The sequence below is a fragment of the Alosa sapidissima genome, chromosome 2, assembly GCF_018492685.1.
Source record: "Alosa sapidissima isolate fAloSap1 chromosome 2, fAloSap1.pri, whole genome shotgun sequence".
Classification (NCBI taxonomy): Eukaryota; Metazoa; Chordata; class Actinopteri; order Clupeiformes; family Clupeidae; genus Alosa; species Alosa sapidissima.
Window position 1 is genome coordinate 18,368,572 of NC_055958.1, and position 22,537 is coordinate 18,391,108.

Here is a 22,537-nt window from a genome sequence, read left to right on the forward strand (position 1 = left end):
TATCACCTCCAATATGTCACTACAAAATGAATAATCCATTGATATGACAGTGACACCTCTCAATATCACTGATAGGCTATTGGTTAAAACAGTCACTACCTATCTTATTTTGTGTTCCACAGGAAATGAGGTTTGATCTGCAATCATGCTGGTATAAAGAGTAAATAGTAACAAAATTATTTGAGGAACTATCCATTTAAATGGGAGTGAACAAGAGGCATACATTTTGGCAACGCCTGTTAATCGTCATGTATGAATGAGTTGTCTTCATGAGTAGTTGCTGCAGACTTGGGATAAACATGACCCTTGTGTAATCCTACTGAAGTTTTTGATTTGTTTTCCATCAGGGAGGGGCGCTCCAATGCTCACATTAAAGGGGACTACCAGCGCATTGGTGATGTCATGCTGAAGAACATTCAGGGCTTAAAGGTACAGGGACTGCAAAACCAGTCACAATTTCCACCCCCCCACCACCCATTGAGTCTGACCCCCCCCCCCCCTCCGTCTCGCTCTGGTTGCAGCAAATGACGGCTCACCTGCAGAAGCAGGCGGAGATGCTGCGGGAGCTGGAGCAGGCGTGCCGGGCCTCGCGCAAGCTGGAGGGGCTGTGCCGGGACTTTGAGCTGCAGAAGGTGTGCTACGTGCCCCTCAGCGTCTTCCTGCTGCGCCCGCTCCACCGCCTGCTGCACTACAAGCAGATCCTGGAGCGCCTGTGCAAACACTACCCCCCCACGCACGCCGACTTCAGGGACTGCAGAGGTGAGTGACAACATCCCGAAGGTGGGGTTCGGGGGGAAAGGGGGCAGGACTGTGTATGCAGATGGAAGGGGACATGATTGGACATGATTGGAAAGACGGACTTATGATTGACCCCGCATGACATGGCCATGGTGAAGTCTATGAACATGTAGACCATTACTAAGTTGAGTTGTCTGTGCTAAACCTGTGGTTCTGTGTTTGTCTGTCTGCCTGTCTGTCTGCCTGTCTGTCTGCCTGTCTGTCTCCCAGCCGCTCTGGCAGATGTGGCTGAGATCGCGTCCCAGCTGCATAGCAGCATGATCAAGACAGAAAACTACCAGAAGCTGCTGGAGCTCAAGAAGGACTTGATTGGTACCGACAATCTGGCAGCCGCAGGAAGGGTGAGTAAGTAGCTAGAGAATGTACAGGTACAAGAGAGTGTGTGCGTGTGTGTGTGCGCGCGCGCGCGTGTGTGTGTGTGTGTGTGTGTGTGTGTGTGTGTGTGTGCGTGTGCGTGGGATTGCATGCATCATGATTGCATATGTAGAACTCTTGTGCTCTTTCAACTAAAGCATTAGATCCTCTCAAAAAAACATGTGCACTATGTCATTTTATGGCTAATTATTGTTTTATGGGTTAATACTGCAGGATTTGTTTGTTATTGTTTCATGCTCAGGCAGGTTGTGTTTTTCTTAGGAGTTCATCAGGTTGGGATGTCTCAGCAAGTTGTCTGGAAAAGGCCTCCAACAGCGCATGTTTTTCCTGGTAATGCCTGATTTGCTCCTCATGTATTTTTGATGAAAGCCTTGTCATATGTTTTTCTCCCCATTTAAACATTGCACTGACAGGTTTATTTTTTATTTTTTATTTTTTCCAGTTTAATGATGTTCTTTTATATACCAGTCGAGGAATGACTGCTACGAATCAGTTTAAAGTACATGGGCAACTGCCACTACATGGCATGACTGTAAGTAGACTTGGTTTTTCTTGACTTTAAGTGCTTTTCACAGATCTCTCTTTTTCTCTCTGTCTGTCTTTCCTTCAGGCTTTCTCTTAAATAGTTCACATTACTGACTTTTTTTATAAATGCTTTTTGCTTCCTGTTTTTTTTTCCGTTACTCCTTGTCTCTGTCTGTATCATGTGTCATGTTTATTTATTTGTTCTTTTCTCGAGATATTTACTGACCTCCTCTTTCCCCTGGGTCTTCTCAGATCAGAGAGAGTGAGGATGAGTGGGGTGTGCCTCACTCATTCACCCTGGTGGGCCAGCGCCAGTCGGTGGTGGTCGCAGCAAGGTAAGGCCGCCCACTCTGTTGCGCTCCGCTCCGCTTTGCTTCGCTGTGGCGAGGCCGGCCCAGAGCAGGCTGTGCTGGGAGCATAGATCTCCTCAGAGCTATGGTGTCCACAATGGCATTTTTGTAGTGCTCCAGAGGCACGTTCATAATTTATGATGCACAGATGCTCATAGAAATAACTGCATGAAATATGCATAAGGGGCAAACCCTAGGCAATCCTACGGAGGCAGTCCAAGTCTCTTTGTCTTCCCCATTTTGCTAAATTTTACAGACCTGTTTTGTACTGCATTCTGAACAAATTACAGCATACTGGGCTGCTTAAATAGATAACTGTACGAGGGACCAAAACGTCCTAAGTTTTGTCTGGGGCAGCTGTGGCCTACAGAGCTCCTACTAGTTAGCGCTTCAGACTTGTAACCGGAGGGTTGCCGGTTCGAACCCCGACCAGTAGGCACGGCTGAAGTGCCCTTGAGCAAGGCACCTAACCCCTCACTGCTCCCCAAGGGCCGCTGTTGTTGCAGGCAGCTCACTGCGCCGGGATTAGTGTGTGCTTCACCTCACTGTGTGTTCACTGTGTTGAGTGTGTTTCACTAATTCGCGGATTGGGATAAATTGTGATAAATGCAGAGACCAAATTTCCCTCACGGGATTAAAAGAGTATATATACTTATACAGCTGATGGCTAATGATTTAAATTCCACTCTCTCTACTTGCTCTCCCTCTATCCCAGTTCGTTGTCAGAAATGGAAAAGTGGATGGAGGACATAAAGGCGGCGGTCGACCTGGCGAAGACGTCCAATGGGCCAACGTCTGAGCTGTTGGCCAGCAGTGTAAACGATCACAGTAAGTTGTATTTGTGCAGACTGTCCCCTTTGGCTCCCAGTGAAGAACAAGGACCCAGCCCTATGGCAGTCTACTGATGTTGGGAGACAAGGCCTCAGGCCTAATCTGAGCCTTCTGGACACTCCCGACATTGTTCTCCATGCCCTTTACATTGTTCAGCATGCTTTTGAAAGTCATCAAATTTTTTTCAATATTAGTATCCACCCATTTTTTGTCATTAAAGCCCTCTGATAGCATGTACCATGTCTTGTATCCAACTGTCTGTGCATGCCCGATAACATTCAGTTACTCCCTGTCCGGCCTATCTAATGATTAGTAATACAATCTCTGTGTGTATGTTTCTTTACTTATTGAGCAATTGTTCCAACAAACCTGTCCAGCCAGTTCCCTATCAGATTTCCTTGGAATTGAGTCTTGTGTCATAGTGCTGTGGTTCATATCCGCCCATCTGTTCCTAGTTATTTGTTTGACAATAACAGCCTCCTGAATTTCCCAGAATCCCTTGAGGACTCCTCCCTGGAGCAGGAGTCCGAGGACGACCTGAGTGCGTCACGAACGTCTCTGGAGCGCCAGGCGCCTCACCGTGGTAACACCATGGTGCACGTGTGCTGGCATAGGACCACCAGCGTGTCCATGGTGGACTATAGCATGGCTGTGGAGGTACCAGCCTTAGCCCCCACTTCCACCCTCTCCTCTCCTCTCCTCTCTTCGCTCTCTCCTCTGGCCTCTGTGTGGTGTATATCTGTGTTAACCTCGGTCACTTTCTTTCCTGTGGGAGCAGTATCCTAGCTAGTCCTGTCCACTCAATTATCCTGGGCCTAGTGAGAGAAAAAATCAACGTTGATTTTTCCTTTCAATCACATTCTCTTGCTCTGTATTCTAAGTATATAGAGATTCTTTTGTAATGATACGTTTGAATATTTCCCCGCTGAGCTGTGGCTCAGTATTACTGCTGCAATTCGCACGGTCATTCAAAGGTTACAATATAGCGTTACTGAACAGCACTGAGAGAGACTGTTAAGCCCAGTGATCAGGACTGTTGGGATGCTGGCCTCCTCTCAGGTGGGGCCTTCTCTGTCACCCTGTCCACCTGCTCTTCTCTCCGGAGCCACTCTCCGCTCTCCCTACAGGCCCACGGCCCCCAGAGCTCCACTTCCTTCTGCATGCACGTGCTGCACCTACTGAGTCCCTGTGCCACCCGTCCCCTTATTCCTTCCTTTCCCCTTTTTTCTGTCTCTGTGTCTCCCATCTGGACCTCTCTGTTCCTGTCTTCCTCTCCTCTGTTTCTCTTTCTGTGTCTTCTGCCTTCTGTCTCCTCTGGTCTGTCCGATTCTGTCTCTTCTCTGCTGCCTGTCCCTCTCTCTCTCTCTCTCTCTCTCTCTGTCCTCCTCTCTGTCTGTCCTCTGTGGTAGAGGACCCTAGTCCAGTCAGTGATTCTGAATCCTCAGTGAGTGGGTCCAGCAGAGACCAGGGACCCGTGCCTCTCTCTCTAATCTGCTGGTACAGGCTGCACAGCCTCTCCTTTAGTGATACCTGCAGAAGTCTGGAGGTAAAAGAGTCAGGCCTAGACAGGATTAGACTTGCTGCACTGCACCGCACCACTGCAAGCCTCTTACGGTCATTGGTGGTTATCACAGCCGATCAAAGCTGATCTCAGTAACTCAACCCCTAATGACCTACTTCAAAATGTACACAATACCAAGTGATATGTAGGCATGCATGCGATATAATCTCTATTATGTTAATGCAGTTGCAAGTGAGGTCAATTTATTTTTATTTATGTTATTGCCACTTTGAACTGGCACACTCAAGCAGACCTAGCCTGACCTAGCAAAGTCATGACCTAGCAAAGTCATTACAGTGGACTCTGAAAGTGTGCCTGTGGTTTTCTCCACTAGATGGCACCAAAGATTCTGTGTAAGTTGGAGAGGACAGCCTGTTGTTGTAATACAGAGATAATGCTAATTTGCAAATTAGGATGTATCAAAGTTTAACCAAATAATTAATTATGCTTCTGCTTCTGTTTCTGTTTCCTATCTAACATATTTAGGCTACATTTTAATTTCTGTGTAACTAACTGGTAAAATCAACTCTTCCCTGTAGAATCAGTTGTCTGGAAATCTGTTAAGGAAGTTCAAGAACAGTAATGGCTGGCAGAAGCTTTGGGTGGTCTTCACAAACTTCAGTCTGTTCTTCTACAAAACTCATCAGGTGAGCTCAGCTTGACTGGGAGCAGACACCACAGACAGCCACACAGTGTTTACGCTAACATTACTTACTGCTGAACCAAGACACTCGCAGCCTCCTGTGGAATTTCGGGATGGCTTGCTATGCATGGGATTTGTGCGCATTTTCACTCTAAGTATATCCTGCAGTGGTATTATTAGCCTGTGGTTGCTGCTGGTGACGGCCGGCTCTCTGATCTTTCTGCAGGATGACTACCCTCTGGCCAGCCTGCCCCTCCTGGGCTACTCCGTCACTATACCCTCGGAGTCGGAAAACATCCATAAAGACTACGTCTTCAAACTGCACTTCAAGTCCCACGTGTACTTCTTCAGATCTGAGAGTGAATACAGTTTTGAGAGGTACAGTACACTTCACTGTCCTCTATGTTTCTCTGAATGTTGACTGTGCCTGATGTTATAGTCGGTTAATGTTGCAAGATCATAGTGTATTGGCAGCTTGTCTTACCTAACTTTCAGGCGAGCCAGACGAGGGGGATGCTTGACGCACGTTCAAATGTACCAAATAATAATCCCAACTTTTAACTTAAATAGGATTCTCTATCCTTCTAAACGTAACTGAAAACTATCCTAGATTGTGTATGAATGCAAATCGATGTAAATGAAGGTCCTTTATCCTATATTCTTAATATGAAATAATCTAATAGCGTGGTCAAAAAACTATTTCATTATTTATTCACTTAAAAGTACAAGTATTTACTATAATCACTTACAGTAGATGACAAGTTGTCATGTAGTCATGTTCATAGGCCGATGCTGGTGTGAAAGCTGATGGATGGATGGATGGATGAATGGATGGATGGATGGATGGATGGATGGATGGATGGATGGATGGATGGTGTGAAGGGGAGTGTGGTAGACACGTGTTCTATAGTTCTTGTATTCTTGCAGATGTGTTGTGTAAACAAAAGACCAATACGTTGTGTGTACTTCTCTCCTCAGGTGGATGGAGGTGATCCGAAGTGCCACTGTCTCCAGTGGCCGGGGTGCTGTTTCAACACAGAAAGAAGCTCAGGCTCATTGACCCAAAGAGCCAGAAGGATCCCCCTCCTCAGTGCTCCCCCAGACCTCCCTTTGTGCATTCATCTGATCCTGCTACATCGACATGGGGCCAAATCCTGCGGCTCCTGCAACTTCTTTTAAGCATCTGTTCAGTTCTTTGAGAAAAACTTTTTTTTCATATCCATTTATTTTTGTTAACACACAAAAACAGCAGAAGACACTCTTACATGCTCTGTCTCAGCAATACACAGACACACACACACACACACACACACACACACACACACACACATACACACACATAGAAACACACACATAGAAACACACACATATATACATATGATGTGAGACATTCTTACATTCCTACAGTCTGTTCATGCAAACTCTTGGTGCTTTTTAAAAATGGTGACATGTCCGCTGGTTTAGACTGCATCAGACGCTGCATTGTTTTTCCTGCATTTTTATGGGCTTTCCGAGCCTCTTTTATAGGATCTCATTTTATACTATTTTTAATGGTCTATGCCAGTTTCTCTCAGTCTGGTTTTTGCATTTCTCTCATTGGTTGTTTTACAATGGAAAACCTGTCAATAAGAGTTGTCATTTTTAGGACTATTTTTCATAGGTAGGTAGACGTCACTGCTACGCCACACAACTTTTTTATGGTTTGTTGTTAATGTTAAATAACAATAGCTGCTCTGAAGTCCAACAGCTTGAGTGCCAAACTGTTTTGCCGTGTGGTCTTTGTAATTCATTTTTTAAATGTGGGGGACACAGACTCCATACATTTCTGTTGGAAAGTGCATTTTTGACACAGAATCATGCCATAGGCATCATAAAATGAAGACTCTTTATAGCGACAAAAATGTCCACAAAAGATTTGGAAAAATATTATATGTAACAGTACCATTAATGTATCTAAAACTATTGTCAGGGAAGTTTTTATTTTCCATAAATTGTATCTGAATTCATGATTGGTTCAGAACTGAAAATGTGATTTAATTTATATTTAGTTCTGTCATCATGGCTGCCATATTAACAATATTTTTAAAAAGATTTTAACTTCTAAACTGATCAAACTAATTGTGTATAGTTGCCAGAGGTCAACCAGAAAGTTTGTAAACGTTTGAAACCTAAGGCATTACCTTTAAGACATTACAAAATAACATTTATATTAACCCCCCTGAGAGAATTGAAGCTTTAAAATGTATAGGAAAACATGAATTTTTAGTTTGATATAAATTACGAAACCCCACATATACAAAACTGCCTCTTCTGTGTTTTAGTCTTATTCCTGTGAAGATGCTATTGATGAGATGAGTAAGTCTGGGTTTAGAGTGATGTGTTTGTGTGGATGTCTATTTCCACAGTGGAGGCTTTGCTTCCTCAGGTTAAGAGAGCCCTATGGATATGAAAGCAATAAAAAAAAAACTCATCTGAACCTTGTATGTGTTTTGTTGTTATGTTACAAATTCTAAGAGTGAAAGTGAGTTCATTTTTTGCCAGAAGTTTTAGTCCTGTAGAGGGCACCATTGCACCATCACAAGAAGCAACAGAACTCATCTGAGGCAGGGCTCAGAGATATTGCTCAACGGTGTGAGTAGCCTATGTTGATGTCAGGACTCTACAGGGGCCCATACGGCTCTGCAGGGGCCAATCCGACCCGCTCCGTTTTGGATGTTAATATGTGGTGTGGTAGTATCCTAAGGGGTTGACATTCATTGCAACCTAAATCTCCAAAGTGGGTTTTGTTCAGTTAATAGCTTAACAAGATCTAGGAAATGTTTTAGGCATAAACAGCTGTTCTTGTTTACTACTAGAGGATTTATGTAGCCTATCTGCCGAAGTAAAAAGGAAGGCACCAAAGTAATGAGCTTTAAGTCATCCTCTCACTCTGTGCTGGAAGTTGTTGTCGTATAGCTGATGATGTAGCCTAACAATTGTTATACAGTTAAACCTAAAGATACATTTAACTATGAACATGATTATATATGGATATGACAGGTTGGCCCTCAATTACCATTAATGTATCATTATCGTTACCTATAGCAAAACTGCCCTTACGCATATTTACATATCGGCATGGCCAATGTGAAATACACTTCCTACACAAAATTAAGTAATAAGCTGTTCATAGAAAGAAGAGCCTCCACGCCATCTAGTTTAGATGCCTTAACAGAGTCTATGGGTATTGCCGAAATCGTGCAAGTCCTCAAATCGTGGGCAGTTCTCTAGTAGGGGGAGGGAGCTGTGCCGACCTGCTTAGGGAACGAGGCACGCAGATTATGCTCTGTGCCTGGCGCAGCGTGTTTGCCGACGCGGAATCCACATTGAGCCGGTGACAGCACTTGGAGGCTACCATGGCTTGTTGTGACATCAAAGTGTCAGAGAAAGACCACATCGAATGGATACCTATCTATTTCTTCTGCAAACTGACCGCATTATGAAATTTAAAAGGTCGGCACTGAATCTGAAACAGCATGATAGATTTACAAACTCAAGGTGCGCGCTAGGCTAGTTGGAACGGAAGAGAGGAAGCCGGTGGATGTGTCTGAAAACTCGTCACTTTTCACGAACTATTTTGTATTTTGAACTCTTATTAATGACAGTGTCTAGTCGACCATGTCTACTCCAATGCACCCGGAAACAAGGAAATTTACAAGAGGACTAAGTAAACCGGGGACGGCGGCAGAACTCCGCCAGAGCGTCTCTGAGGTGGTCAGGACGTCAGTATTTGTTGTAAGTTAATAAGCCATTTTGCACTTTCCATTGTTACTTGGGTATGTAGCCTATGGTCTCTTTTCGAATGTTATGTGTTGTTGATGCTCATTGGACTACACAGTAGCCTAGCCTACTGGTCAGCTGCCCCATGTGTCACTAAGTTAAACAAACTACAAGGTCTGTTAGTGCAGTAGACTATTGCATTCTGCCCGCTGCTGTCACCTGTATGTGGGACGATTCAGTTTAATAGGTACATATCATTACATCTTACCCAGACATCCCATGGTGTTAATCTTATCTTATGTAGATAGTTTACTGAGGTATGGTTTTGGTTATTATCACTTATTCTGTAATAGGCTACTGTAGGCCCTACTTATCACAGTGGTAGTCTATTGAACATGACCGTGTACACTGAGCACATTATTATAATCCTGCTGTGGTTGATGTTTAATTTTACATAGCTGAATGTTTCCTCTGTTGTTTGGTGTGTGGTTGCTGGTAACCCATATTAACTAAGAGTTGGAAAGAAGCCAGACAAAGGTTTGAGAACTTTGAATTAATCATTCAAGGTAGTTAATGCATTATGTAGTTATGCATTCAGATACACTACATACACTGATTAGGCATTTAAAGTTAATTGACTATTCTAAGCCTACTATATGGTGTTCTAGTCTATTAAATAAAAGTCAGTGATGGAATGACTGTAGTCTCATGTATGGTTAATCATACCCAGTTAAAAGTAACACTTGCATCTAGTCCCATAACATGGGCCACAAAACATTTACAAAACAATCTGTGGGGACACTAGTGAAACACTCAAGTGGGACAGGAATGCTAGTGTGACCAAGACCACCACACAGTTAGTAATGAATTCCCCCATGATACATGTAAATATCCCGGGAGCAAAAGAAGGGTCCCATTCAGGAACATAAAGAGCAGATTGTGAAGAATCCCCCCAAGTTGAGCTCGATTGTATTTCAATCAGCATGGAAACACAAATGTATTGTTTACTTGCTGTGTCCAAAACCTTGCAGTGAAGAAACCCACATCAGACCTTATGAAGGTCTGGTTTGGCTGTTGTTACGATGTGTAATTATGTCAGAACGTTGATGGACATGATGTAACTGCATTTAGATTTATTACTCTAGGAGGAAGAGTGTTTTTGTTGTCTCTACCAAGTTATGGTTTTCATAACCATCCTGCCCCCATTCTCATCAGAATGTTAAGTGAAGATGTCTGCGACTGACACCGAGGTAGGATCTCTGGGTCCTTGCACTAGGCACTGACTGTGTGTCTATTGTCTGGATGGCTGCAGAGGTGGAAAGGCCCAGAATCCACCACTTGTGTCTCACTTTCTTTGGTCAGGCTCGAAGTCTTTCTTGCTTGAATGCCATTAGTCCCATAATGACCGTCACCAGCTTTGAATTTGTTGTGCTTCTTGCAACACTGTTTATTCCTTGAAACAAAACCGCCTGTTGCATTCCTTCTGTCTCATCAAATTGGATTAAAGGAAATGCTTCTTTTCCACGAGGCTTCCTTTAAACCTAAAAATTATGTAGTCATGACATGAATGCTATGCTATGCTATGCTATGCTATGCTATGCTCATTTCAAATATCAGCCTGTCTGCCCAGCTGTTCCAACATTATTATGAGATTGCAGATTTCATAGCATCCAGTAATGATCAGCCAGGGACAGTTGTATAATTGTGATCAATCTGATGCCTTGTTGCTCCACAGCTAACTGCACTGAATCAATAATCTCTTATGTCCTGGAGCTGATTTGGAGCCTGGAATTATTCAGGCCAAATGAGTGATGCCAACACTGCTGTTACCACCCTCTTAGTGTACTGAATTAGTCAGTGACACATGAGTGACAAGATCTGACTGATTAAATGTAACTGATTCATGACTGATCAGTTACCAACTGTTATGTACAGCCACATGGTAACTCATATTCTCAGATGTAGCTCACATTGTGTTTGTACCACAGTGTGGTCACAGCATGACCGATTGCTTCATTGTCCAGAATTGGTCCTGTTATACAGTATGTCTCCCATCAACAGTTGGTTGTGTAGTCGATGCTTCGTATTTTGTGTAATACGAAAATATGTCAAACATTTGACGGAAGATTTGACATACAATTTAGTGCATGAAGTGTTACTTGGTGTTTATAGTCATGTCATGTCATCTGCATCACTACAGATCGTACAGCTCACATGTCCCCAAGTTAGAATTGCATCTCTTCTTGGAAAGAACACAAACTGAAAGTTACACTGACTCAGCAGGATTTGACTCTGCGTTTGTTGTACATGTTGATGGAGGAATCAGTAAGCCACACCACCATTATATTTAGCAGAGAGACCGTAAGAAAGATATGCCCACCCACAATTGTAGAATGTGAAATTTTTCACAATCATTATTCCATCCTTTGCATCCTTTTAGACCGTATACGTTCACGTTTGCATTTGGACAATGACTTAAAATCACATCAGCAATAACAAAATAATATTTCCTCTCTTTCAATGTGCAGTCCATCTCACCTAAAAATAGTTGTTATTCAGTCACCACTTTGCCAGAGGTCAATGCATTGTCAGCATCATGCCTAGCTGTTTTTCTGATACAAACTATTGACCCTGCCATCTGTAACCGAGTGGCTGAGGCCTCTCTCATCACAGGCAACAGACCCCTATGTGGCCATCACAAAGCCATGAACCTTAAAGGGTCAGAGATGACTTGACATTCATTTCACCGGCTGACTATGCTGCCTCAATAGGGGGGAGGAGAAAGGGACTTCTGACATTTGCAGTAAGGTCAGCCACACAGACCTGGACTCGCTCTCCTTCATTGCTAGGCCTGCCTTCATCATCCACTAACTGAGTCTGTCCCGGCCTCCCTCCCAGCACCTGTCCAGCTGCCCTCTTGGCACCCGTGATAGTCAGTGCAAATAGACACGTGATGACTGGAGTGACCTCTCCAGGCTGAGAGGAACCTAAAGATGGTGCCAAGGACAGAGAGAGCTTTGTTGGCAGAGTAACTCGATTACTTTGAGAATTCCGACTTGGAGGATTGTAATTTCTCAGATGATCACTTTGGTGTTGGGTCTATGGTTATTGGGGGATAAGGATATGTGTTATGTGAGCTTCGCTAGTCTTCTCCGTTTTTTTCTGTTCTTTCCCCTCTGCGGTCTTGTGTTTGTTACCGTGGTGTACGCACGAGAGATTAGCAGCCTGCCAAAGTAGTTGGGGCAGTAAGTCAAGTCAAGTCATTTTATTTGTATAGCACATTTAAACGAACGACAGTCGACCCAAAGTGCTTTTCAAGTTAGAACAGGGAAGGCAAAAACAATGTGCCTTGAAGATACAAAGACGGGTGTGCAAGACTCTATGAATATAGTTAAATAATGTAAAATAGAATAAAACAGATTAAAAGATAAAGTTTAAAAAGGTAAAACAAAGCATAAACATAAATTAAAAGACTATAAAGTATAAAAAACATATGATAACATATATATATATATATATATATATATATATATATATATATATATGATGTATATAAACATTTCAAAACAAAGGATAAAACAAAAACGCAGTAAGCAGTTAGCCACCTCCCTCTGTCAGTCTCAGGAGTGGAGATAAGGATGCCAGCATCAGTATAATGGCTTTACAGGAGGACACGAGGGTGCGATGGTGTGGCTGCTGTGAGAGCAGTTCTGGGCCATGTTGTAGTATCATCAGCATCTCCTGTGGGAGTCAGGGTCTGGGAGGAGATGCTGAGAGTACAGTGGCCTCTTGGGGGATAGAAGTGCCCAGCTGAAGAGCTATCAGATGGGCTTAATAATGCATGAGTCCACAGAGCAGGTGCCCATGTGACCATCTATTAGGCCCACTCCCTTCTCTCTCTCTCTCTCTCTCTCTCTCTCTCTCTTTCTGTGTGTCTGTATGTGTGTACTCCCTTCTCTCTCTCTCTCTCTGTATGTGTATGTGTGTGTACTCCTCTCTCTCTCTCTCTCTCTCTCTCTCTCTTTCTGTGTGTCTGTATGTGTGTACTCCCTTCTCTCTCTCTCTCTCTGTATGTGTATGTGTGTGTACTCCTCTCTCTCTCTCTCTCTCTCTCTCTCTCTTTCTCTCTCTGTGTATGTGTATGTGTGTACTCCCTTCTCTCTCTCTCTCTCTCTCTCTCTCTCTCTCTCTCTCTCTCTCTCTCTCTCTCTCACTCAAATGCACACAGATACCTGATGTCCTGTATACTACAAGTGCTGCCCTGTTGAGCCATGCTGCATCTGTCCTGTGTCTGTGTGTACACAAGTGAGTCTGTTTGGTGCAGTGTGGTGGTCGTTTCCTCCTTCCTCTTGTTTACACCAGGACAATCATTCTAATTTTTGAACGAACCCGAACGAACGTGAAAACACAACCATTATACGGGCAATTGCATATTATTTGCCTGAGTTGGCAAATTACTGTAGGAGGTAATGTGCCTGACTGAAATGTCTGTAGGAGGTAGTTGGTATTTTAAGTAAACGGATATTAATATACTTGTCTGAGGTTTTATATAATATAACCTGAGTACAAAAAAGTATAGGAAAAATATGCACACCGATATACACAAGAATGGCAAATATGGCTGTGGATTTTAAAAACAATCCAGACTGACAGATATTTTCTCCAAACACTCAAGATTTATAGAGTCAGTGTGAATGAATATGGTGAGGTATTAAATCCACTAAATGAAACACACCCAAAAGACTAGCCATAAATATTGTCTGAGCAGAACTGGGCAGGATGCAGTGCTGTTGAGGTTTCAATCCAATCCAGCTCATCTCCGGAGACGGGCTGCAGGATTCCACATTGTGGTGGATGAAATAAGTTAGATGAACTTGTCCAAACGTGCAAGGATAGAGGTCTCCGCCAAAATCTCGGAAAAAAAAAGTTACATTCTTAAGCCTCCGACTACAGCTTCCTCAGCCAAGCGGAATTTTTATATCAAAGCCAAAGTGACCATTGTTTTATCCGAGCAGTTTGAAATCTGTAGAGTTGAGAATGATGAATGAGAGCAGAGAATGAGAACTCCCAAGCTATCAGTCCTTGAGTCTGTACAGATTTGACAGCACTTGGTTCTCACAGATTTCCCAAGCGGTTTAGTCTAGGGTCACGATTAGTTATATAATTCTGCTCAGTCTGGGCTTATGGTAAACAAGGATTTAGTTCAGACTCATTTGTCAAAGGAGGGATCAGAGTTTTGTCTAGAAATCATCAGAATAAATAATTAAGCTTTTGGTCATGTTCATTTTTGTGTTGGGTTGAGGGCAAGTACCGCAGTGCCACAATATAGAGTCGTCTTTGGCTTGTAAATAGATCATCCTCCACGAAAGGCCCTGCTCCAAAAGGCACCCATTCCAAAACAGGAAGTGCCCACTGTTTCCTGCCTCTCATGTCATTTTTCCAATGGACTCCCTGAGAACTAGATAGAGCAGAACTCTCTGTCTCTCTCTCTCTCTCTCTAGGCCCACTGCTGCAGACTGTGACTGTGTATGAGAAAACCGCCCACTGTGACGGCTCTCTCTCCGATAGGGCCCGACTGTTATGGAACACAGGGGAGGTTACCATAACAAAGTGGCAGAGTTCTAAAGAGGCTGGGCAGATTGTGTGTTTTCCTGTTCGCAAGTGCTGGGCACTGGTCTGGAAAATGTTTCCTTTTGCCTCCACAGCATATTAAAACTGCGTTTGTCTTTGATACGATGACTTCCACTGGAATAGTAAGTGGCAGAAAATGAAATCCCCCAATGCTTGTACATAGCTTTTGGTTTGAGGTGAGGGTCCTGTATTGGTTTTGGGGTGGCGCCCTTTCTTGCAAGGAGATTTTGGACAAAGAAATAAGGAATCTCGTTGTTTGAATTGGAGGCTTCTGTTCATTTCAATCCTACGCATCTTTTTCGTATGACTTGCTCTTCGTACACTCCTTGCACTTCTGACAGTGTAGAAGAAGAATCTAAACATGTCATCTCTCTGTATTTCAAACACCATATACACAATACTGGCTTGGTGTGCAGGCAAACCGAATGGGTTAGAATGGATCCCCAAGGCTGACTGTTTACAAACTGCAGCCCAACAGTGTACATGTGGGACAGATCAGGCGTCTAGCCAGGGTCTGTCTGTGAGAGGTGCGTGTCTGAAGTGAGGTTTGTTTTACCAGAGGCTGTCTGTCTGCTGCTGCGGCCGTGTGTTTGACTAGTGCGCTCCCATCCAAATAAAGACTTATTTAGAAGCTGTGCCAGGGCGTCAGGGCTCACACCTCCCTCTGCGCTCTGAGCAAGTGCTGTTTGAAAAGTCCTGGCTGATGACAAATATTGTCTGACTGCTCTCTGTATGGTGTGGTTTTCCACAAAGAGCCTGACCTTCAAAGATTCCCTCAATTCCCTCAGGGAAGGAGGTTTTGGTCCCATATATGCAGAACCTTTGTCACTGGTATGGTAGAAAGTTGGTTCAAAACATGGTATTGCTGTGTGTACAGTATACAACTATGGATGTCATCATCCCTACACTAAAAAAGGACATGATGAACATGTTGAAATAAAGACCATTTCAGTGGGGAAGCAGCAAGTAGATGAAGGTACATTATAATGTAGTGTAACTCGCATCCTTTGTGGTTTCCATTTGGCTAATGTAATCAGGAAGGCTCAATAAATAGGCTACCTGTCCACAGAGTGCAATTCTCCACATGGTCACCTGTGCACCAGGACGGTTAAGATCTCCAGTCCTTTTGCTGTACGTCCTGGGCGCGGCCTGCCTAGCTTGTGAAAGCTCCTTGTGATGCTTGTCCCGCATGTTCCAGTGAGAGGTGCGTTTCTGTGCCATGATTAGGCATCCTGTTCCTGCCACAAAGGAGGATGTGCCGGCCCGAGGCTCCATTATCCCACAGCCCGTCTGCCCACAGCAGCACCAGGCACTCCATTAGTGGCAGGTGCTCACATGTCCACGGCAGGATGCAGGAAGTGAATAAGAGGAACACCAGGCGGATGTACATTATTGGGGGCTGACTGTAGCCTGTCAACCAACCAATCACAAATGCGCTTCAATACACACATGCATGCACACACACACACACACGCACACACACACACACTTGATTCTAATTTTCACTAATACATCATCTTAATACTAATACAGTTCCAACAACAGTGCTCACATTGTGCAGTTTTGGAAATCATTATGAACTGTATAAGTTACTGCTCCAGACATCGAGGCTGCAAGTGATTTCAAACAGAACAATGCCTTGCTATTTGTGTAGAGTCCTTGTTAAGTTCTATAATTAGTTTGCAAACCTGTGACACAGTCTGTGGACATGCCATGAATCAGAACAATCACTTGGATGTAATAACCACACCCATATATATATCTATGAACCACACAGTGTAAGTGCATTCATCAATGGCTGGTGGTTTAATAGTTTCTCAGAGAAGCACAAATCAAAACCGATGCATTTTTCCAAAATCACCTGCACACACACACAAACCCCCATCTATTGCACACATACCATGCAGGGAAACCCTCTGTGAAGCGGGATGAGTTTGTGAATAGTACTGGTCCCAGTGTGGTTGCTCCATTGATCTGCATTTGTGACCTGGCCGTCAGATTCAATTCATGGGATTACAATCTCAGAAAGCGCTCTGGTGCCTCAGAATATATGCCAGTGGGGGGGTGGGGGGCAGGAGACTTCAGCAGGCTGGGAGTAGTGGAGTGTGAGAGAAGTTTCTCACAGGAAAAGCCAAAGGCTGAGGGGAAAACATTTTCATTAAGAGGGCAGGTGTGTTGCTCCAGCTCTATAAAAATGTCCATAAAAACAATGTATTTTCCCCTGTAGACGTCTAAAAAGAAAAGCTAGCTTTCCACAGTGTGATCTCGTTAACCTTTCTCAGCGCAGTAAAAGTGTATGTGAGAGACCGACCAAAATCTTTCCTCTAATTGCTTGCCTAGACAAGCAGCCCTCAGGTGTATTAGGAGAACCCACGTTCTCAGTCACTTTCATCTCCAGTCAGGAGTTTTCCCTCCCCCTGTTAAAGTAATAATGCCCCTACCTGCCCCCTGCCCCAAATGATCTGTTGTTAGCAATAGGGCAGTGGCAGAATCAGAATCTCTGCTCATAAACGTGCCTTCAAAGCCGCGTCATCTAACACAGTAATTTTTAGGCCTTTCATTATTTTACTGATTGCTTTTCGACTTCAATGCAATGCTGATGTTAATTATTTTTCAAATGTTTTGAGTGCTGCTGAATAAAAAAAACAAGAAAAAAAAAAACGTATTGAGCTGCAGACAGGAGGGGTAAAGCTGGAGTCAGAAGTCTAGACGAATAGGTTAATCTGCTTTGATGAGCGTGTCATCTATCTGCCAGTGTGCCTTTAAGCTTCAGTGGCATAACCTCATCATGGCCCTGGCACTGCTCTCAGCACTGCACCGTTTCCAAGACTACTGCAACATCATCGTCATCATCACCCGGCCGGCCACAGCACAGTCTGTTCCTGTTCCTGCGATCGATGCGGAGATGTTTTGTTAGGGAGACATGATAAGTGTTTTGTGCTAAGTGCAAGGTGATGTGCTCGGTTGGGATGTTGGGGGGGGGGGGGTAAGGGGATGAGTGAGAGTCTTTATGAGGTGAAATACTTGCCACAACCAGCACCCTGTGGGTGTTGCATGTTTCAGCATAACTACAAACAAATGGAGCAATTTAATTCAGTTTATCTTGCAACAATGTTTTGTTTATACTACTTCATCGCATCGCAAGTTTAGTCAACTGTCCCTCTTGTGAAATTGGAATTTAGAATGTTTTCTCAGCTCATGTGAAGAGTGTTTACCCTACTCAAGGCATTGCCTTAGTTGAAGTGGACTAAACAGCCCAACTAAACTTTTTTCTGATTCACAATTTTACATCAATCCTCAGTCTGTTATTCCAACCGTGATGTTCACACAGAAGCCTTTCAGCTGTCAAGAGAGATTGTGTGACGTATGTGAATAAATCCTGCTGCCTAACTCTCCGCTCTCTGCTCACATGATGCATGTATGTTATTGGCTTTGGTATGATTTAGGGAGTAACGTTGTGATTCTTATCAGATGCTCGTCAGTGGGCGTGAGGCTGTGCACAGACTTCATGGGACCTGTTGCACAGGGGGAGAGTGGATCAACTCTAATGACTTTTCACAAGGCAGGGTGCATACTTGGCATTCCTGGGTCTCCAAGCATGGGCATCGGGAGAGAGAGGGAGACCCAGACAGCATCTGATTGCAGGACCGATTTGGCTCGGAGTCTGCCCAGATCCGCTCCAGGCCCGGGCCCAGACCTGCTCCCCAGCCAGCTATCAGGGAGTGGGAGACTGGGAGGAGAGGAGCCGCGGTGGGCCGGGGCAGAGAGAGGCCAAACCCAGCAAGGGCCCGTCTCATTAGAAGGGTGCGTAAAGGGGGGAAGTCATGCGAAGCATATTGTGTTTGGATTAGGTTCATTTTTGGGAACGAAAGGAAACTAAGGGATCATGCCTTGTTCCCACCCGCATGGTGCCCCTATCCTAGATAATGTGTTAAGTCTCTCCCTGATCTTTACAAAAGTTACACCGTTTGTCAGATTTAATGGCAAATAGTGATTGGCTGTTTTATAACATTCAGACACAAGTCAGTCATGTATAATCCTTACCATATTGATAGGCATTCAGTTGACAGTGTTTTAAACTGCTGTGATTGGCATATTGTCCTCCATCATTGTATATAAATTGCACTGATTTGCCAAGCTTAAGACACACAAGGGACAAAAGCAACCTGTATTGCTTAGCAGGAAGTTTAGCAGGCCGGGTCAATATTTAGTTTCACCTGTCAGCTGACACAATTAGACCTTGACCCACACTGATGCACAGCCCCCTCAGAGGGTCCTGTGTGTTTGTCTGCCCTGAGTTTCCTGTTCCCTTGTGCAGGCAGCGTCCTCCTGAGCCCTGTGCTAAGGGCTGCTGCTGCTGCTGCTGTAGCCGGGTATACTGTGTGTTTCTGGCCCTCACACACCACTAAGCCACCACCAGGCTCACTCCTAATCAGCCCTGCTCGTGGTGGAGCACACTCTGTGGTGAACCACACTCTCACACACACACACACACACACACACACACACATATACACACACATACTCTTTCCTACACACACACACACACACACACTCATACTCTTTCCTACACGCACACACAAACACTCACACACAAACACTCTCAAACAACTCACACATGTATGCACACACACATACATTCATCACTGGTTACATCACCCAAAATGCTTGCATGCAAACACAACCCCCATCCCCCCACGCACACACATACACACACATACACCCTCTCACTCACACTCAATCATCCTGCCCCAACTCACATGCACTGTTCCCTAACGCACAGCTACCCATGTAGCTAAACGCAGCTCCCCATGAAATCACTTTCTCACAGAGAGGCCCAGCCCCTCCTGCCCCTCCTGCCTCCTCCTCCTCCTCCTCCTCCACCCTCCTGCCCTCCCCTGCCCATCTGAGGTGTGATTGATCCGAGAGAGGGCAAGAGGTGCGTGCCCCCTTCGGCCTCCCCCGAGGCCAACGCACCCCGCAGAGATAAAGAGCTCAGCGCCTCTCTGACCAACCACTCGCTTAATCTCTCCCGAGGAGTAGTCTGCCCTCTCCTGCGCCGGGGATATTTTTAGGTGCCTCCACCACCACCGCACGTCGCAGACCATCAGGGCTCTGAGAGCTCTAGCGAGTCGGCCCTTCACTCCCTCCCACGGCGGGAAGTGGAGCGGCGCGCCGCTGTTTGGCACTGGATTAAGTTGATTTGCCTCGCCGCTGAGGGGGGATTTCCACATAACGAGTTCGGAATTGTTTTGAAATCTTGCGCCGTGGTGCCATCGCCGTCTTACACCATCAGACTCTGCAGCAATTACCACAACAGACCCTCAGGGTGATCCCATAAATCACCCCTGCTGGTGCAGAGACCCCTCTACCTGTTATTGATAAGCTGTTAACTGTTAAGATGCCCACTCCCTGGGGATACATGAGGATAAGACATGGAGTTTTGGAGAGCTTAGCTGCAGTAGAGTTTTTAAATGATGACCGTCAGACTGCCATGGATCACTGCACCATGATTTCTGTTTAAGTGCTTTGAGAGTATCACTAGGATAGATGGGCTAAAGTTGAAGTGAGCTGATTCCATGCATTTCTTTTTCTCCCTCTCCCTTAATGGAAACTGAGTAGGCGCAGATGACACAACCTTTCTAAAAACAGAGATACTGCCCCATGCACATGTGTTTCCTTGGACAGGAAGGGCGTGTCGGTGTCTAGTGTGGACAGAGCGGAGCGAAGAAGGCCTCAGTGTTGACCCATGTGTGTGAAATACAGCGGGGCGATGCAACGGGACGCTCTCCCCCTCCACTGGCCTTCTCTGGGCAAACACACTCGGACAGTCGGTGCCAACGCCTGGCCTCAGGAGCTGCCCTGCCAGGACAATGCCTTCCAGGTCAAGTGCTTGCTGAATTAGGACTCACCGCTTGCCGTGTTAGTTTCGCTTTGTTTGTTTGGGGGACTTAGGCTATCTGCTGTCGGTGTGGATTTCCTTCTCACACTGGGCTCTTGTGGACTTTGCCCACGGAGGCACATTGCTTTTGGCTGGCCAGCTCATAAGCCTCGAGCCAAGTGCCCTGGGAGAGTTCTGTCTGCTGCTGCTGCTGCTGCTAGTGGTTGGGGTTTGTGTGAACCACCAAGACGAGCCAGAGGAGGGGCGTCCACAGGGCTGCATCTGTGGTAGCGGCAGGGGCACAGGTGGAAGGGCATTGTTCGTCCTTATCTTCCCCCCTCGGCCGTTTCCCCCGATTGTCAAACGCACACGTTGAGCGCAGCTCAAGAGGATTTCCACTGATTACAGGGGAGGAAAAAGCCCAGGCAGATTAGACAGTCGTCACAGGGCTCCCCCACCACTTCCACTCACAACCCATTGGTCAGCTCTGCCCCTCACCAGTGCCTGGCCCAGTCTGAGATACTTACAAAGTCCAGCAGTGTCTGAAAGATGCCATTTCAACCCAAATCCAAGACTGAGTATTTGTGAGAGTTTTATGAATGACATCCTAGGATTGTATTTGGCTAGTTTTCTGTACAGCCGGACATGCCTACACTGGCCTGGCACACCCAGAGCTTTAGCGGCGCATGCAAGCATGTGGTGCCTCAGACTGATGGGAGGCAGATGAGGTGGCCTGAAACCCCATCACTCTGTCCTCCTGCACGCTTATGTCATGAGTAATCTGAGCTCGGCTTTACATGGCGTGTTACTTTCACGCTGCCACCGAGGTCTGGTCCACACGCTGGCTCAGGAGACGCAGGGGTCAAGAAGCTTAAATTCCCCCTCCCCCTCCCCCACCCAACCCCCTGCCGTCCGCCAGCCACTCTCCAGGGCTTCCTCCCAGCGTGCTCCACCTGCGCCTCGATAGCTTCCTGCCATTCAGGACCTCTTCCTCGACTCCTTCTCCAGTCCCCTTACAGCCAAACTCCACACTCTCTTTTTCACACTGGGGCGTGTCGGATGCCACACGCGCTCCTCCTGCCGCAAGAGGCTCAGTCACATCACACACAACGCCAATAAATATGACTATGGAAAGCACCTTGCACCCTGTGCGGTTGTTTACCTGAATCATGAAAGGGGAATTGTCTGTTGTTTGCTCGACAGCCATGAATCATGTAGTGGTCACATGTACAGTTCCTGTCAGGCAGGATATTGCTCAGCAGGTTGACCAAGTTAGATCCATGGCAACCGTGTTAATAGGGTTGTGAGGATGGCCTAATCGAATTTAGATACTGTATGGTATTATTTGTCCAATCTCACAGAAGAGCGATATGCAGTTCGCTGTTGTGTTGTTTGTGTTTATTTTCCATTGACAGTAAAAGAGTTTGTATATAATCCGTGTGTAGTCCATTTGGCGGAAGCATGTGTCCGTCTATGTGTCCCAGTGCTGCTCCAGTTACTGTACACTGAGTCAATACAATTCACAGTTTGTCAATCAAATATTGAACTTTGTACTTTATATAGAATCTCTGGAGTGCAGTTACATAGTGTTAAAACTGTACGCCTGTAGGAATGTGGGGTGTGTGTGTGTGTGTGTGTGTGTGTGTGTAGAGGGGTGTTATGAATGAGCTGCAGTATAAAGGCATGTAAGCCGGGCAGGCACAAACTTGCAGTTACTGCTGAGAGAGCGGTAGCATGCTGCAGCTGATCCCTTCAAGACCCCACTACCAGGCCGTGTGTGTGTGCGTGTGTGTGGTGATTTAGAGTGGTGATGCTCCTACCACTATTGTGTGTCATGCCCCGCAGGCCACAGGAATCTCAGGTATGAGAGAGCGAAGCCTCCAGGGCTCGTCCATCTGTCTCTCCCTCCACAAACACTATCACTCTCCCCTTTCACACACTCCTCAGATTCACACTGTTTGAAGCTGCTCATCAATGGAGAGGTGTCTCTCTGCAGTCTTGTCTTTGCCAGGGCCAACCTCTAGAACCTTTACAACTTTCTTTACCTTTAGAAAGACCCAGTGAATGATTCACGACCTGTCTGTTTGTCTTCACAGGCCTCTGCTGGTGAGAGAGATGTAGCATAGTGTTGTGTCAGTCATCGCCAGCGCTCTGTGAAAACCTGATATGGGATTATGAATTTC

At 45.4% G+C, this 22,537-nt stretch overlaps 2 protein-coding genes across 11 annotated transcripts in view; both read left to right on the top strand.

Moving 5' to 3' along the window:
* LOC121696384 (FERM, ARHGEF and pleckstrin domain-containing protein 1) overlaps positions 1–7,559 on the top strand; it is a 47,905-nt gene extending 40,346 nt beyond the window's left edge. For 3 of the 4 annotated variants that reach the window (XM_042077823.1, XM_042077822.1, XM_042077821.1), the window contains exons 17-27: positions 348–429; positions 522–759; positions 1,009–1,139; positions 1,435–1,503; positions 1,616–1,705; positions 1,951–2,033; positions 2,764–2,876; positions 3,373–3,536; positions 4,980–5,087; positions 5,310–5,461; positions 6,062–7,559. In XM_042077823.1, coding sequence (XP_041933757.1) covers positions 348–429; positions 522–759; positions 1,009–1,139; positions 1,435–1,503; positions 1,616–1,705; positions 1,951–2,033; positions 2,764–2,876; positions 3,373–3,536; positions 4,980–5,087; positions 5,310–5,461; positions 6,062–6,143 — 1,312 coding nt within the window. In that variant the 3' untranslated portion in view covers positions 6,144–7,559. Of the gene's footprint in view, positions 1–347; positions 430–521; positions 760–1,008; positions 1,140–1,434; positions 1,504–1,615; positions 1,706–1,950; positions 2,034–2,763; positions 2,877–3,372; positions 3,537–4,288; positions 4,426–4,979; positions 5,088–5,309; positions 5,462–6,061 lie in introns of all 4 variants that reach the window. The other variant, XM_042077824.1, reaches the window with a different exon arrangement.
* An 838-nt stretch (positions 7,560–8,397) lies between these two features.
* zmp:0000001200 (dedicator of cytokinesis protein 9) overlaps positions 8,398–22,537 on the top strand; it is a 78,249-nt gene continuing 64,109 nt past the window's right edge. For all 7 annotated transcript variants that reach the window (XM_042069481.1, XM_042069588.1, XM_042069561.1 and 4 more), the window contains exon 1: positions 8,398–8,857. In XM_042069481.1, coding sequence (XP_041925415.1) covers positions 8,741–8,857 — 117 coding nt within the window. In that variant the 5' untranslated portion in view covers positions 8,398–8,740. The remainder of the gene's footprint in view (positions 8,858–22,537) is intronic.